Source organism: Hemicordylus capensis, chromosome 1 (genome assembly GCF_027244095.1).
Source record: "Hemicordylus capensis ecotype Gifberg chromosome 1, rHemCap1.1.pri, whole genome shotgun sequence".
Classification (NCBI taxonomy): Eukaryota; Metazoa; Chordata; class Lepidosauria; order Squamata; family Cordylidae; genus Hemicordylus; species Hemicordylus capensis.
In genome coordinates, this window is record NC_069657.1 from 295476314 (window position 1) to 295487263 (window position 10950).

The window sequence follows — 10950 nt, forward strand, 5'->3', positions numbered from 1 at the left end:
ACGTGCACACACAATATAGTGTCTGTATCATGATGCAATCAATCAGCATGCCTTAAATACCTAGAGAAAATCCATGTTCAAAGAGATAAGACATTAAACAAACTAATTTAATGAGATAGGAAAGATATGAGGGGCAAAAAGCAGCCTTGTTGTGATGTTTTTTTGCCAGTTGCCAAATGGTAGACTTGCATCAATCTTGAAGTCAGGGCTACAGAGCTCTCATTGGGAATGAAAAGAATTCCCATTACAAACATGCTTCAGCAGTCTCCCGATTACTGCTGTGACAGCAGGTGATCTACAGTGCCATTAAGATACCAAAAGCAAATACATCACATTCTGTTATGCTAAAGGAACAAAGTTCTAATGAATCTGCTATGCAGTCTTCGTTAGCAGCAGCTCACATGTGAAGCAATTTGTGACAAACTAGCTGCCTGAGTGAGAACCATAACACTTCGGACGTTCAAAAAGGGAAGAGTGAATGTGTGCGGAGAGGGCAGTAGAAGTGCAGCGGCGGCAGCAGCAGGCCCTCTCTTGCTCTGTGTGCCTTCAGACAATTAGCAGTTCCTGTGTGCATACAGACTGTAGGTAGGCAGGCCCTGCTTGGATAGCTGGGAACCATGTCAGAAGGTGTGTGCATGCAAGTAAACATTTTCAGATGGACAAGGGAGCTTCAAACGAATGTGCACTGTGGTGAAAGGCTCCTTCTCTGGCCCACACACATTCACTATAATATTCATTTTAAGCCCTCCTTCATAATGTCGAAAAAGGATGAGAGAGAGAGAGAAAGAGAGAGAGAGAGAGAGAGAGAGAGAGAGAGATATTTTCTAGCTAGAGTTAGTGGCGATTGAGGTGCCGACTTGTGCCAGCTGTCTGGGGATATGCTGCCTCCGAAAGGAGCGCCTGTTTGCGTCTAGTCTTCTTTGAAAATCTGTAAATAAAGCAAAAGCAAATACTATGAAGTCCCCTTAAGTCCTCAGTACTCTTTTCCATCCAAAGGAAACTCAACCCCATAGTGCTGTCCCAGAACTTCTTACGGCCACAAAGTGGGGAGCATGTCATGTGACAGTGCCTTAGAGTAAGAAACTAGATGATTTTTTGTGTCTTTTCCACTCATGTGATTCTGCCTATACAGACAAAAACAGAGTGTTCTTTTTTTGACATAAGCAAATGCATATACAGTATAAGGGTGTCTGTCTTTGGAATGAATGGAAAACAAATCAAATGGGGCACATTTGATTTGTTTCCCATTCATTTTGAAACAAATGTGATCTGTAATGAAAAGGTGTTGTTGGTTGTTGGGTTGTTGTTGTTTTTTTAATACCCATGTGGTTTTGGGGGATGGGGGTGCAGCCACTTTATAGTGCTGCCATTTTATTTATTATTATTTTTTACAATGCGCTAAACACAGCATTGGTTCAAGGAGAAAATAGTGGCTGTTGGTGAAACTCATCATACTTTTGATGCAACTGCAATTTTGTTTTCTTCCAGAGCTCCAGAGGACACAGCACTGGTCCGGAATATTGTGATAAAATGAAATGGCAGACACAATTCCCCTGCCACAATACTCCATAACGATGCTACATCCAGGGTGTTGTGGGAAAATAAAAGGGTAGCCAGAAAGAGGCAGCTGCATAGAAGACCTCTGCTGTGGCCAAAGGCAGCAATCACTGCAAAAGCAAGAGAGAGGGAAAGCATGAACATGCATATAATTTAAAAAATCCTTTATGAAAAACAAAAAAGGCTGGGAGGTGGGGAATGAGTTGCGAAATGAATCAACCCTTTAAAAGCCAAACCACCCCAGTGATGTCCCTGAATGCATGCTTCCCCCATTCAATTCTATGGGAGGAAAGTGAAGTGCTGGGAATACTGTTGAGAAAACCCTGTCTCCTCAAACCTCTGGGCATCACTGGGTAACCTGGCCATCTTCATTGAGGATCCCGCAGAGTGCATTGTGTGTCTGTACACACATTTCCAGATCTCTGTCATATACTAGCTCACTCTCCATGCACACCACCTGTTATAACAATGGACATTTTGCTTGTCATAATAGGAGTTTATCAGACATCAAAAGAAGGAGTAAAGGCTGAACATTTATTTTTAGTATATTGACCTTCCTTTCCAGTACACCAAACAATTTTCATTATATGCCACCAGATTGGTTAAGCTGCCCTGTAATATTCCTGATATTTCCGTTTGTTTACAGCCCACTCATCCGATAGTGCCTATTCCGGAAAATGAAGCACTCAGCTCTAAAGAGGTAATGGTACAGCACTTTTCATTTCTAAATGCAATGAAGGTTGTGCATGCTAATTTGAGATGTGTTGTTGATGATGCACTGTAGAGCAAAAACAAGTAGATGAGGAGCTGATGACAAATGGCATTTTATTTAACTGATGGGTTCACAGCATTCACCGATTATATGTTTAATATAGTATATTTGCTGCTTCATTGTCCTTTGAGTGTGTCACTTGAGAACGGGGTTCTGTCTTGTCACTGATCCTGTTTCAATGTAAGGGATGAAAGAGATTTATTGTTGCTATAGGGATGGTTCACACTGAGCTTGGCCTTGACTCAATGAGAAGCATCACCATCAGAAGATAGATTCTAAGTTTTAGGCATAGATTTCCCTAATAATCTCTGGCAGAGACAAGAGCTTGCTCAAGAGCAGGTCTTTATTTCAGAAATCACCGCAGTTCAAGCTGAAAGCCACAAGGACAGTTTATCTGAAACACACTTCAGGGACCAAACACACTTCTCAGAGATCTGTGAAATTATTTTTATAATTTTAATGATGATAGTTGTTCGCTGCCTTTTGAATGAATCTTTACATGCTTATGCACATTACATGACCAGTCCCCCAAGAATTATGCACCACGTGAATGCACTGGACATTTGTGGTCATTTTCCCCCTTTCTTTTGTCTCCATGTTGAAATATTCCATTACCCAACTAACTGTTTTCTATTTATCAGTTCGAAACAGCAAAATATTTCCAGGCAGAAGCAGAAAAACATGGTCTACCATCTAGATCAGGCCTGTGCTAAAGTTTAGTCAAGCTTGGAACTCTTCTTATCAACAGTTATTGCCAAGATGCTTTCTAATAATAAGAAACTACTCATTGAACTTCCAACAGGGTCAGTCTGGAACTGTATATTCTTCATAGGAGGAACAAAGGGAGTTCAGTTCTCTAGGCCGCACTAGCCAGAGGTTGGATACACTTTACCATAAAGGAGCTGCCATACCCCTTGGCAAATGAAAGGTCCGGCAGGGGTTGAGGAGATGGTTATTTAGTAAACAAAGAGCCCCAAGACAAAAGCTCTGTGAGCTGGAAACATTACTGTCGCATCCCAGATGTGTGAAGGGAAGTTGTAGTTAATTAACGGTGATGGACAAATGGATTAACAGCATACACACCTTGAATATAAATGTATATATTCCAAGGTTTCATTCTGTCAATGAAAACAAGTTTTAGCATTTTCAAGGAGTGGCTTATGCAATGGCGCCGTTTAAATCCCCCCAAGTCTGCCCTGAAGAGCTCTGGGCACTTGATGAGCTGAAGCTGCTTCTTAGCAATGGTTTGTTTCCCAGAATGTCTTGGCCCAGGCCCAGGCCCATCCTCTTCTAGTGCCATCTGTTGACTGTCGGTGGAAGTTGCTGAGCATATTCATCATTAGTGTCTGAAAAGTCAGATATGCCACAAATTCAGTCTAGCAGGGTCGGTTATTTTTATTTTTAAGGCAGCCCTTCTCAACAATTATTTTTATCAAATACCAGCTGAAGTATCACTTAGAAGTATCACTTAGAAGCATACTCCTCCACATGCTCTTACAATGATCATGAATGGAATATAAATTTCACTCAAGGGGGTAGTGACCATGAACTGAAAGCAGAGTGTCAGTGCTCTAATTAACATAATCAAAACTAATTAAATTAGTTGCTGGCTTGTTTATGGAAAAACCATGAAATATACCTGGATGTCTTAAATTAATTATCATCATCTTTATGAATATTTATATAATGCCTTTCAACAACAACAAGTTCACAAAGACGTTTACATAGAAAACAAATAAGCATAAGAAGATGATTCACTTCCCCCAAAGGCCTCACAACTATAAAATAAACACACACACACACACACACACACACACACACACGACCCACAACAACCACTGGAAAAACACATTGCTGGGGTTCTATAGGGACAATTACTCTTCCCCTGCTAAGAATGAGAGTCACCACTTTAAAAGGCATGTCTTTGCATTTGTGTTTAGCATTGTTTTAGAAAACCTAAATGGATTAATGGGTTTTGAAAACTGAAGTCCAATTTGGATTATCTTGGCCAAGTTGTATTTCAAACTTTTCTAATTTAGTTTTGCAAAATAAATGCTCTCTTGACCTGGACAGTAATTCCACACTGTTCCACAGAGCTTACTTATCTCTTTTCACGAGCACTCTCAAGTGGTCTTGAAAAGAGATGAGGAAGAAAGCACTGACTGACAGGTAATATTCCTAAAAGAGTCCAAGGAAGGTTCTCCCTGTCTGGCTGTACCACCTTAAATTGCAAAGAGAGAGGAAGAGTTTCTTTAGAAGCAGATGCAGGGCTCTGGAGCTTGCACAAGAGCCCATCCTTAACTGAGACAGGAGCTTTTAAAAAGATAAGAACATAAGACCAGCCCTGCTGGATTGGGCCCAAGGCCCATCCCATCCAGCATCCTGTTTCACACAGTGGCCCACCAGATGCCACTGGAAGCCTACAGATGCAGTAAATCAACATGTGGCAAAGACCAATCTTAGTTAGTAGTAGTAAGTAATAATTAAGTTATAGACATATGGAATTTTCAATCCCTTGTTGGTTGCAGTGAAGCAATTATGATAATTCTATAGAGCCCACTGTTCCAAATCCACTCTTTGAAGGACATAACACTGATTGGTGTGGACTGCCTGTTGCGGACACCCATTGTGTCATAACACTAAGGACATAACACTGAATGGTGTGGACACCCATCGCAGACTCTGAGATATTGCAGGGCCAGAAAATGTCAGCCATGAGTATGGGAAGTGGCAGGCTTTGAAGACAGAGATGATGTGACACTACTGTGTTCCCATTTTAACAAGAGAAAGTAGTTAGGGAAAACTTGTTCTGCATTTTCAGTCTTCCTTCTCTTTTTGTCTCAATTAACTTCTGAACACTAGTGTTCCCTTTTTCAAAAGCAAGGAAAACAAAAAGTCTCTGCTTTGTACTCAAAATAATGGCATTTTGAAATGCAAATTTTATAGCTTCATTCTGCTCCAGTACACAATGAGAACGATCTGCTGCCCCACCAGGAAAACAAGAGTCTAAGCAAAGGAAACTTTCGAGACAATGGGAGCCCTTCCAGCAGAGCTCACTCACTTCTTAGCAGGGAGCCGGTGGATGTTTTTGCAAAATCCAGCTGCTAAGGTACAGAGCTAATGCCTACTGTTGAGATGCCTTCTGTTGTGCAAACAGATCTCTAACCTGTTGACAAGGCATTTCTGAAGGAATCTTTGTCACTAAAATTAAGTCTTGTGTTTGATTGTTGAGTCTCTCCTGAGCAGCATAATTATTCAAATGCCAACACTTTGGATGAGAGTAAGATACAGAATGCAAGCTGTAAATGGTGATGCACATGGACTTGTGGATCAAAACTTTATTTTTAAGGGCTTCTTAAAGTAAAGGTAAAGTGTGCCGTTGAGTCAGTGCTGACTCCTGGCAACCCCGTGGTTGTCTTTGGTAGAATACAGGAGAGGTTTACCATTGCTACCTTCCATGCAGTATGAGATTATGCCTTTCAGCATCTTCCTATATTGCTGCTGCCCAATATAGGTGTTTCCCATAGTCTGGGAAACATACCAGCGGGGATTTGAACCAGCAACCTCTGGCTTGCTAGTCAAGTCATTCTCCACTGCTTATTTCTCATAAATGAATTGGTGCATCTATTGGCTGCCTTCGGGAATGCTAAAATAGTTATGAGTTGTCTAGCGATCTGTATAACACCTTTTATTCACAAATGAGAACATCCAGTTCCAAATGACATTGCAACACCAGACCACATCTATCTATCTATCTATCTATCTATCTATCTATCTATCTATCTATCTATCTGTTTATTGGTTCATTTATTTATATTTTAGTTTTTCAGATCTGTATAGCACCCCAAACTTCAGTCTCTGGGCAATTTACAACAGTTATTCTCTACTGTATTCAATAACAGCCCATAATTACTTATTAGTGGGTAAAAAATGGCAATCCAGAAAACCCACTCTTTCTCTGCTTGTGGGCCTGTTGATTTTCTGTCTATGACATCTTGGGGAAGCCTTTTTTCAGGCACAGCAGGCAGAAATGCATCATGTCAAGCTAAAAGACAAGGCAACATGTGGGTGCATGGAGCCTAATTTATAAAGCTAGGATAATATATGAGACTTTATAAAGTTTCTTCACTTACATGGTGCAGAAGTTAGGGTGTGCACTTAACTTGCAATTTCCATCCTTTTTGGAGTATGAGTGAAAAATGTAAGAACTTTAACTCTTGCGTTAAACCAAAGCTTTTTAAAATTACAAAATAGTGTTATCCAGAAGTGAATTCCACAAGGTTGCTGAGGTATTGTGTACTTATTATTATGTTTCTGAAGTTTTCCTTGTCTTTTCAACATAGGCTGCCACTGTGAGATGTCCGGTTGAGGAGTTGGCCCAGGTATTGTGTCTAATCTAACTAATTAAACTAAAAACTATATTTGTTGCCTTTGCTTTCAGATAATTAATAGGAGGCATTGTAGCTTAATGAATATTACATTTAGGTCATGTTAATCAGACATAGATCTTTGTGACTGGACACCCTCCTGGTGGTTCATCACTATCTTACCATATCGTAATGCACTAAAGCCTAACCCCAGTTCAGCTCCTGAAATCCAAAGGGGCGTAATGAGCTCATAGGGCTCTCCTGCCCACAGGGGCTTCTCTGCTTATTTCAATGTAGGAAGCAGACTGGCTTATGCATTCCTTTGCGTATCGTTCTTTTCTTTTCCTCCAAGTCAATGAGAGTCAGAAGCACATACAGGGCTAACATAGCCATGAACTTGGCATGTCTGGTTGGTGGAAGTCTTTCCTAATAATGCTTAGCATGTCTATAGTGTGTTTATTAAAGCATTCAAAATGTGTCACTTATATTTATCTCAAGAATGTTTCAAATAGACCTGTGGAGCAGGCCAGCTTTAGTATCCAGAGGCGTATCTAGGGAAAATAGCGCCTAGGGCAAGCATTGAAATTGCGCCTCCTGTCCAAACATCTGACACCCACCTTTCAGATAACTTTACCATAATATCAGCTCAAAAATACAAGTCAAGCTCATTAATCTTTTAATATTTCAAAAACTATTTAGCAGTGGATGTAGCCGGACCAAAAAATGCTCGAAAACTACAAATTTCAGTATGCTGGGGCTCATGAAATACCCAAATACTATGTGGAGGTTTACTTGGAAAACTAAACAGAAGTGCCTGTCTAATTCTCTACTATGCATTGTAGCATCACTATTACATAAGTTTTAAAAATAAATGGAGAATTTGACTTTTCCCAGATACTACGGCCTTGCAGAGGACATTTGAGCATTTGTGGTGGCCATTTTGTTTTTGGTAGCCATTAAAAAAAAAAAAATCATTTAAAAAAATGGTGCCCCCCTTCAAGTGGCACCCGGGGCATGTGCCCTGCCTGCCCCACCCTAGATACGCCCCTGTTAATATCCCTGGATTGCAGACTGGACTGAGGCTAAGAGGATAGTGGGTTGTGTTAAGGACATCCAGTACAGAACAAGGTCAGGGCTGAGCTGAGATTTGAATGTGGGTTTCATGGCTCACAAATGGAATCAGAACATCACATCATCTTTGAAAGAGGGAGGATGAGGAGGACATTTTCTCTCTCTCTCATAGGAAGATTTTAGCAACATTTTACAAATGTTGGGATAGATCCTCACAGAAGCTCCTTTTGTGAATGGAAGGGGTCCTTGAATAAGCGCTGCTCTTTTTCCACTATGGAATGAGCTTCTACAAGCGCAAGTAAGTTTAGATCCAATTCCTTATTTCTTTAGTGCCACAATATAGGTCAGTTGTTGTATCAATTCTACAAATTGCAGGAGAATTAAAGATTGTGGCTTGTGCAGTGCAGCTAGATTGTTCATTGTGAGGTTGGGTTTGGACTCTGTTCACCCAATCCAACACCAAACAACAGCAGGCCCAGCATCCACCTATCAATAGTGGTCCTATCAATCTATCAATAGTGGTCCAATACTCCACTGTTCAGCAAGAATGTTCCCCAGGCAACCCACAATTATTAGCAATCTCAGGTGAGAACTAGGTGCTATTGGAGACACCTGGCTGCCGCTTAAAAGAGCCCTGCATCTTCTCTACCCCCAATATACAAAATGTGATGTGATGACTTCACAAATAGCAGCTAATGAAGTAAAGCAGGATTGCTATAATGGCACACAGTTTGTTTACTACACATTTACCAGGAGAGAGAGGAGCATTCAAGGCAGTTGCTTTCAGAAGCAGTCACATGCCTCAAGTATCACTAGCCTCAGTTTTGCAAAAAGTCAAAAAGCTTGACCCTGCAACAATAAACTTACTATGTAATTTGGGGTGTAATTGTTGGTTATATATTCAGAAAGCAACTGGAATGAAAGAAGCTCACCAACAGAGAGAGCATAAGCTTTCTTTACCAGTTGCATGCAAGTGTTAATAGTGTTGTCTCTGTTAGGATGAAAAGAGATGTAGCATTCTTAAAGGTAAAGTGTGCCATCAAGTCAATTTCGACTCCTGGCGCCCACAGACCTGTATGGTTTTCTTTGGTAGAATACAGGAGGGGTTTACCATTGCCTCCTCCTGCGCTGTATGAGATGATACCTTTCAGCATCTTCCTATATCGCTGCTGCCTAGTATAGTAGCAGCGGCGATTTGAACCGGCAACCTTCTACTTGTTAGTCAAGCATTTTCCCGCTGCACCACTTAAGGTGGTGTAGCATTCTTAAGGGTCATTTAATTCAATGGGGTTTACTTCTGACTAAACATGAATGGGATTGGATTATGCAAATGCTGGACAGGGTTGGAATGGTCCTTCTCTATATCCTGGAATATGGTTGGAATGCTGCTCCTCTATATCCTGAGACATCTCCTGAAGTATATATCTCAAGGCAGTGAAGATGTGGTCAAAAAACTACTCTTTACCTTACACAGAACGTTACATGAGTCTTCAACCAATTTGTTGTAGTGAATGTACCTTATTAAAAATGTATCAAAAATGTATACGAGCATTCATATGCATTTATTAATAAAATTTTGGATCATTATCAGTCATATCGGAGCCAGCGTGGTGTAGTGGTTAGAGTGCTGGAGAGACCATAGAGACCAGGGAGACCTGAGTTCAAATCCCCATTCAGCCATGATGCTTGCTGGGTGACTCTGGGCCAGTCACTTCTCTCTCAGCCTAACCTACTTCACAGGGTTGTTGTGAGGAGAAACCGCTCTGGGCTCCTTGGAGGAAGAGCGGGATATAAAATGAAATAAATAAATAAATAAATAAATTCTAACAGCTGCAAATTGAACTTCAATGGAGAGAGATTTACTTACCAGCTATGAGAAGCTCTAGTGCATATAATCAATGTGTGCTTCTTTCTTTTTCAGACATGCTTAGGATTAGATGCTCATTGTAGAGAATACTTACCAGCTGGTGCAACGCTGACATGAAACCCTTGTGAAAGTGAGCTGACATGTTGCAACTTAAAATTGCCCCTCTCTATTCACTGCAAAATACCAGTAGTACACAACATTGTTTTCAGAAGGTGATAATGAACATGGCAACCCAAGATGCCAGATGACTATGGAAAAGTTCTATACAATCTCCCAAAGTGCTTGATGAACTTTTAATGAATGTGTCAAAGAAAACAGCACAATATATTGCTATTTACATTTTGCAATGAAATAAAGTTTAACTACATGTCTATATTGTTTAAAGCATTTATCATGAATCATTATTATGTTTACTGAATCCCGGTTACAAGCATTTTAGAACAGACAATTGACAGTTTTATATTATCTGTTACTATATTCTGCTTAGTTACATAAAAATAATGGTTGCTATAAGACATTGTCAAATTGTGTACACACGATTGCTGCAACCACATTTAGAATGTTCTTCCTTCCATACAATATTCATGGATCATTTTTCCCCCTGACAGTATCGTAAATCTTATGCTGCTGAAATAAAAGAATGGTGTTACTCTCCTCCAGTAGATTTAACAGGTTTGTTTATTTATTCAATTTATATACCACCCTTCCTAAAGTGTCTCAGGGCTGTTTACATTAAACTAAAAAAATACACATAATAAAACAATTATTTATTTATTTATTTATTTACACAGCCAGACAGGTGTTATTGACTGGTTTGTTTTATCCAGACATCGAGTCCTTCCCAAGGACCTGAGATGCCAGAATTTTATTATCAATGTTGTTGCTGTTATTATAGATATCGTCGCAGAATATAGGCTGTTCCCAGTAAAGTTGCTTTTTGTAATTGGCTGATGGTGATTTCTGTGGCTCCTATGGTGTTGAGGTGCTCTTCAAGTTGTTCTGGAATTGCACCCAGGGCGCCAAGTACCACTGGCATTATTTTGGTCTTTTTCTGCCACAGCCTTTCAATTTCAATTTGTAGATCTCTGTATTTTGTGATTTTTTTCTATTTCTTTTTCTTCTGTTCTGCTATCCCCCGGTATTGCTATGCCAATTATTTTAACTTGATTTTATTTCTTCTCAACTACAGTTATATCTGGTGTATTGTGTGGCAGATGTTTGTCTGTTTGTAGTCAGAAGTCCCATAATATTTTTACATCTTCATTTTCTACCACTTTTTCAATTTTATGGTCCCATCAATTTTTGGCTACAGGTAG

The 10950-nt window shown here is 40.0% G+C and overlaps 1 protein-coding gene across 10 annotated transcripts in view; it reads left to right on the top strand.

Moving 5' to 3' along the window:
- Positions 1-10288, top strand: part of MLIP (muscular LMNA interacting protein) — a 104586-nt gene extending 94298 nt beyond the window's left edge. For all 10 annotated transcript variants that reach the window (XM_053286416.1, XM_053286409.1, XM_053286411.1 and 7 more), the window contains 4 exons: positions 2204-2257; positions 5276-5438; positions 6673-6711; positions 9689-10288. In XM_053286416.1, the coding sequence (XP_053142391.1) occupies positions 2204-2257; positions 5276-5437 (216 nt within the window). In that variant the 3' untranslated portion in view covers position 5438; positions 6673-6711; positions 9689-10288. The remainder of the gene's footprint in view (positions 1-2203; positions 2258-5275; positions 5439-6672; positions 6712-9688) is intronic.
- The last annotated feature ends 662 nt before the right edge of the window (positions 10289-10950 follow it).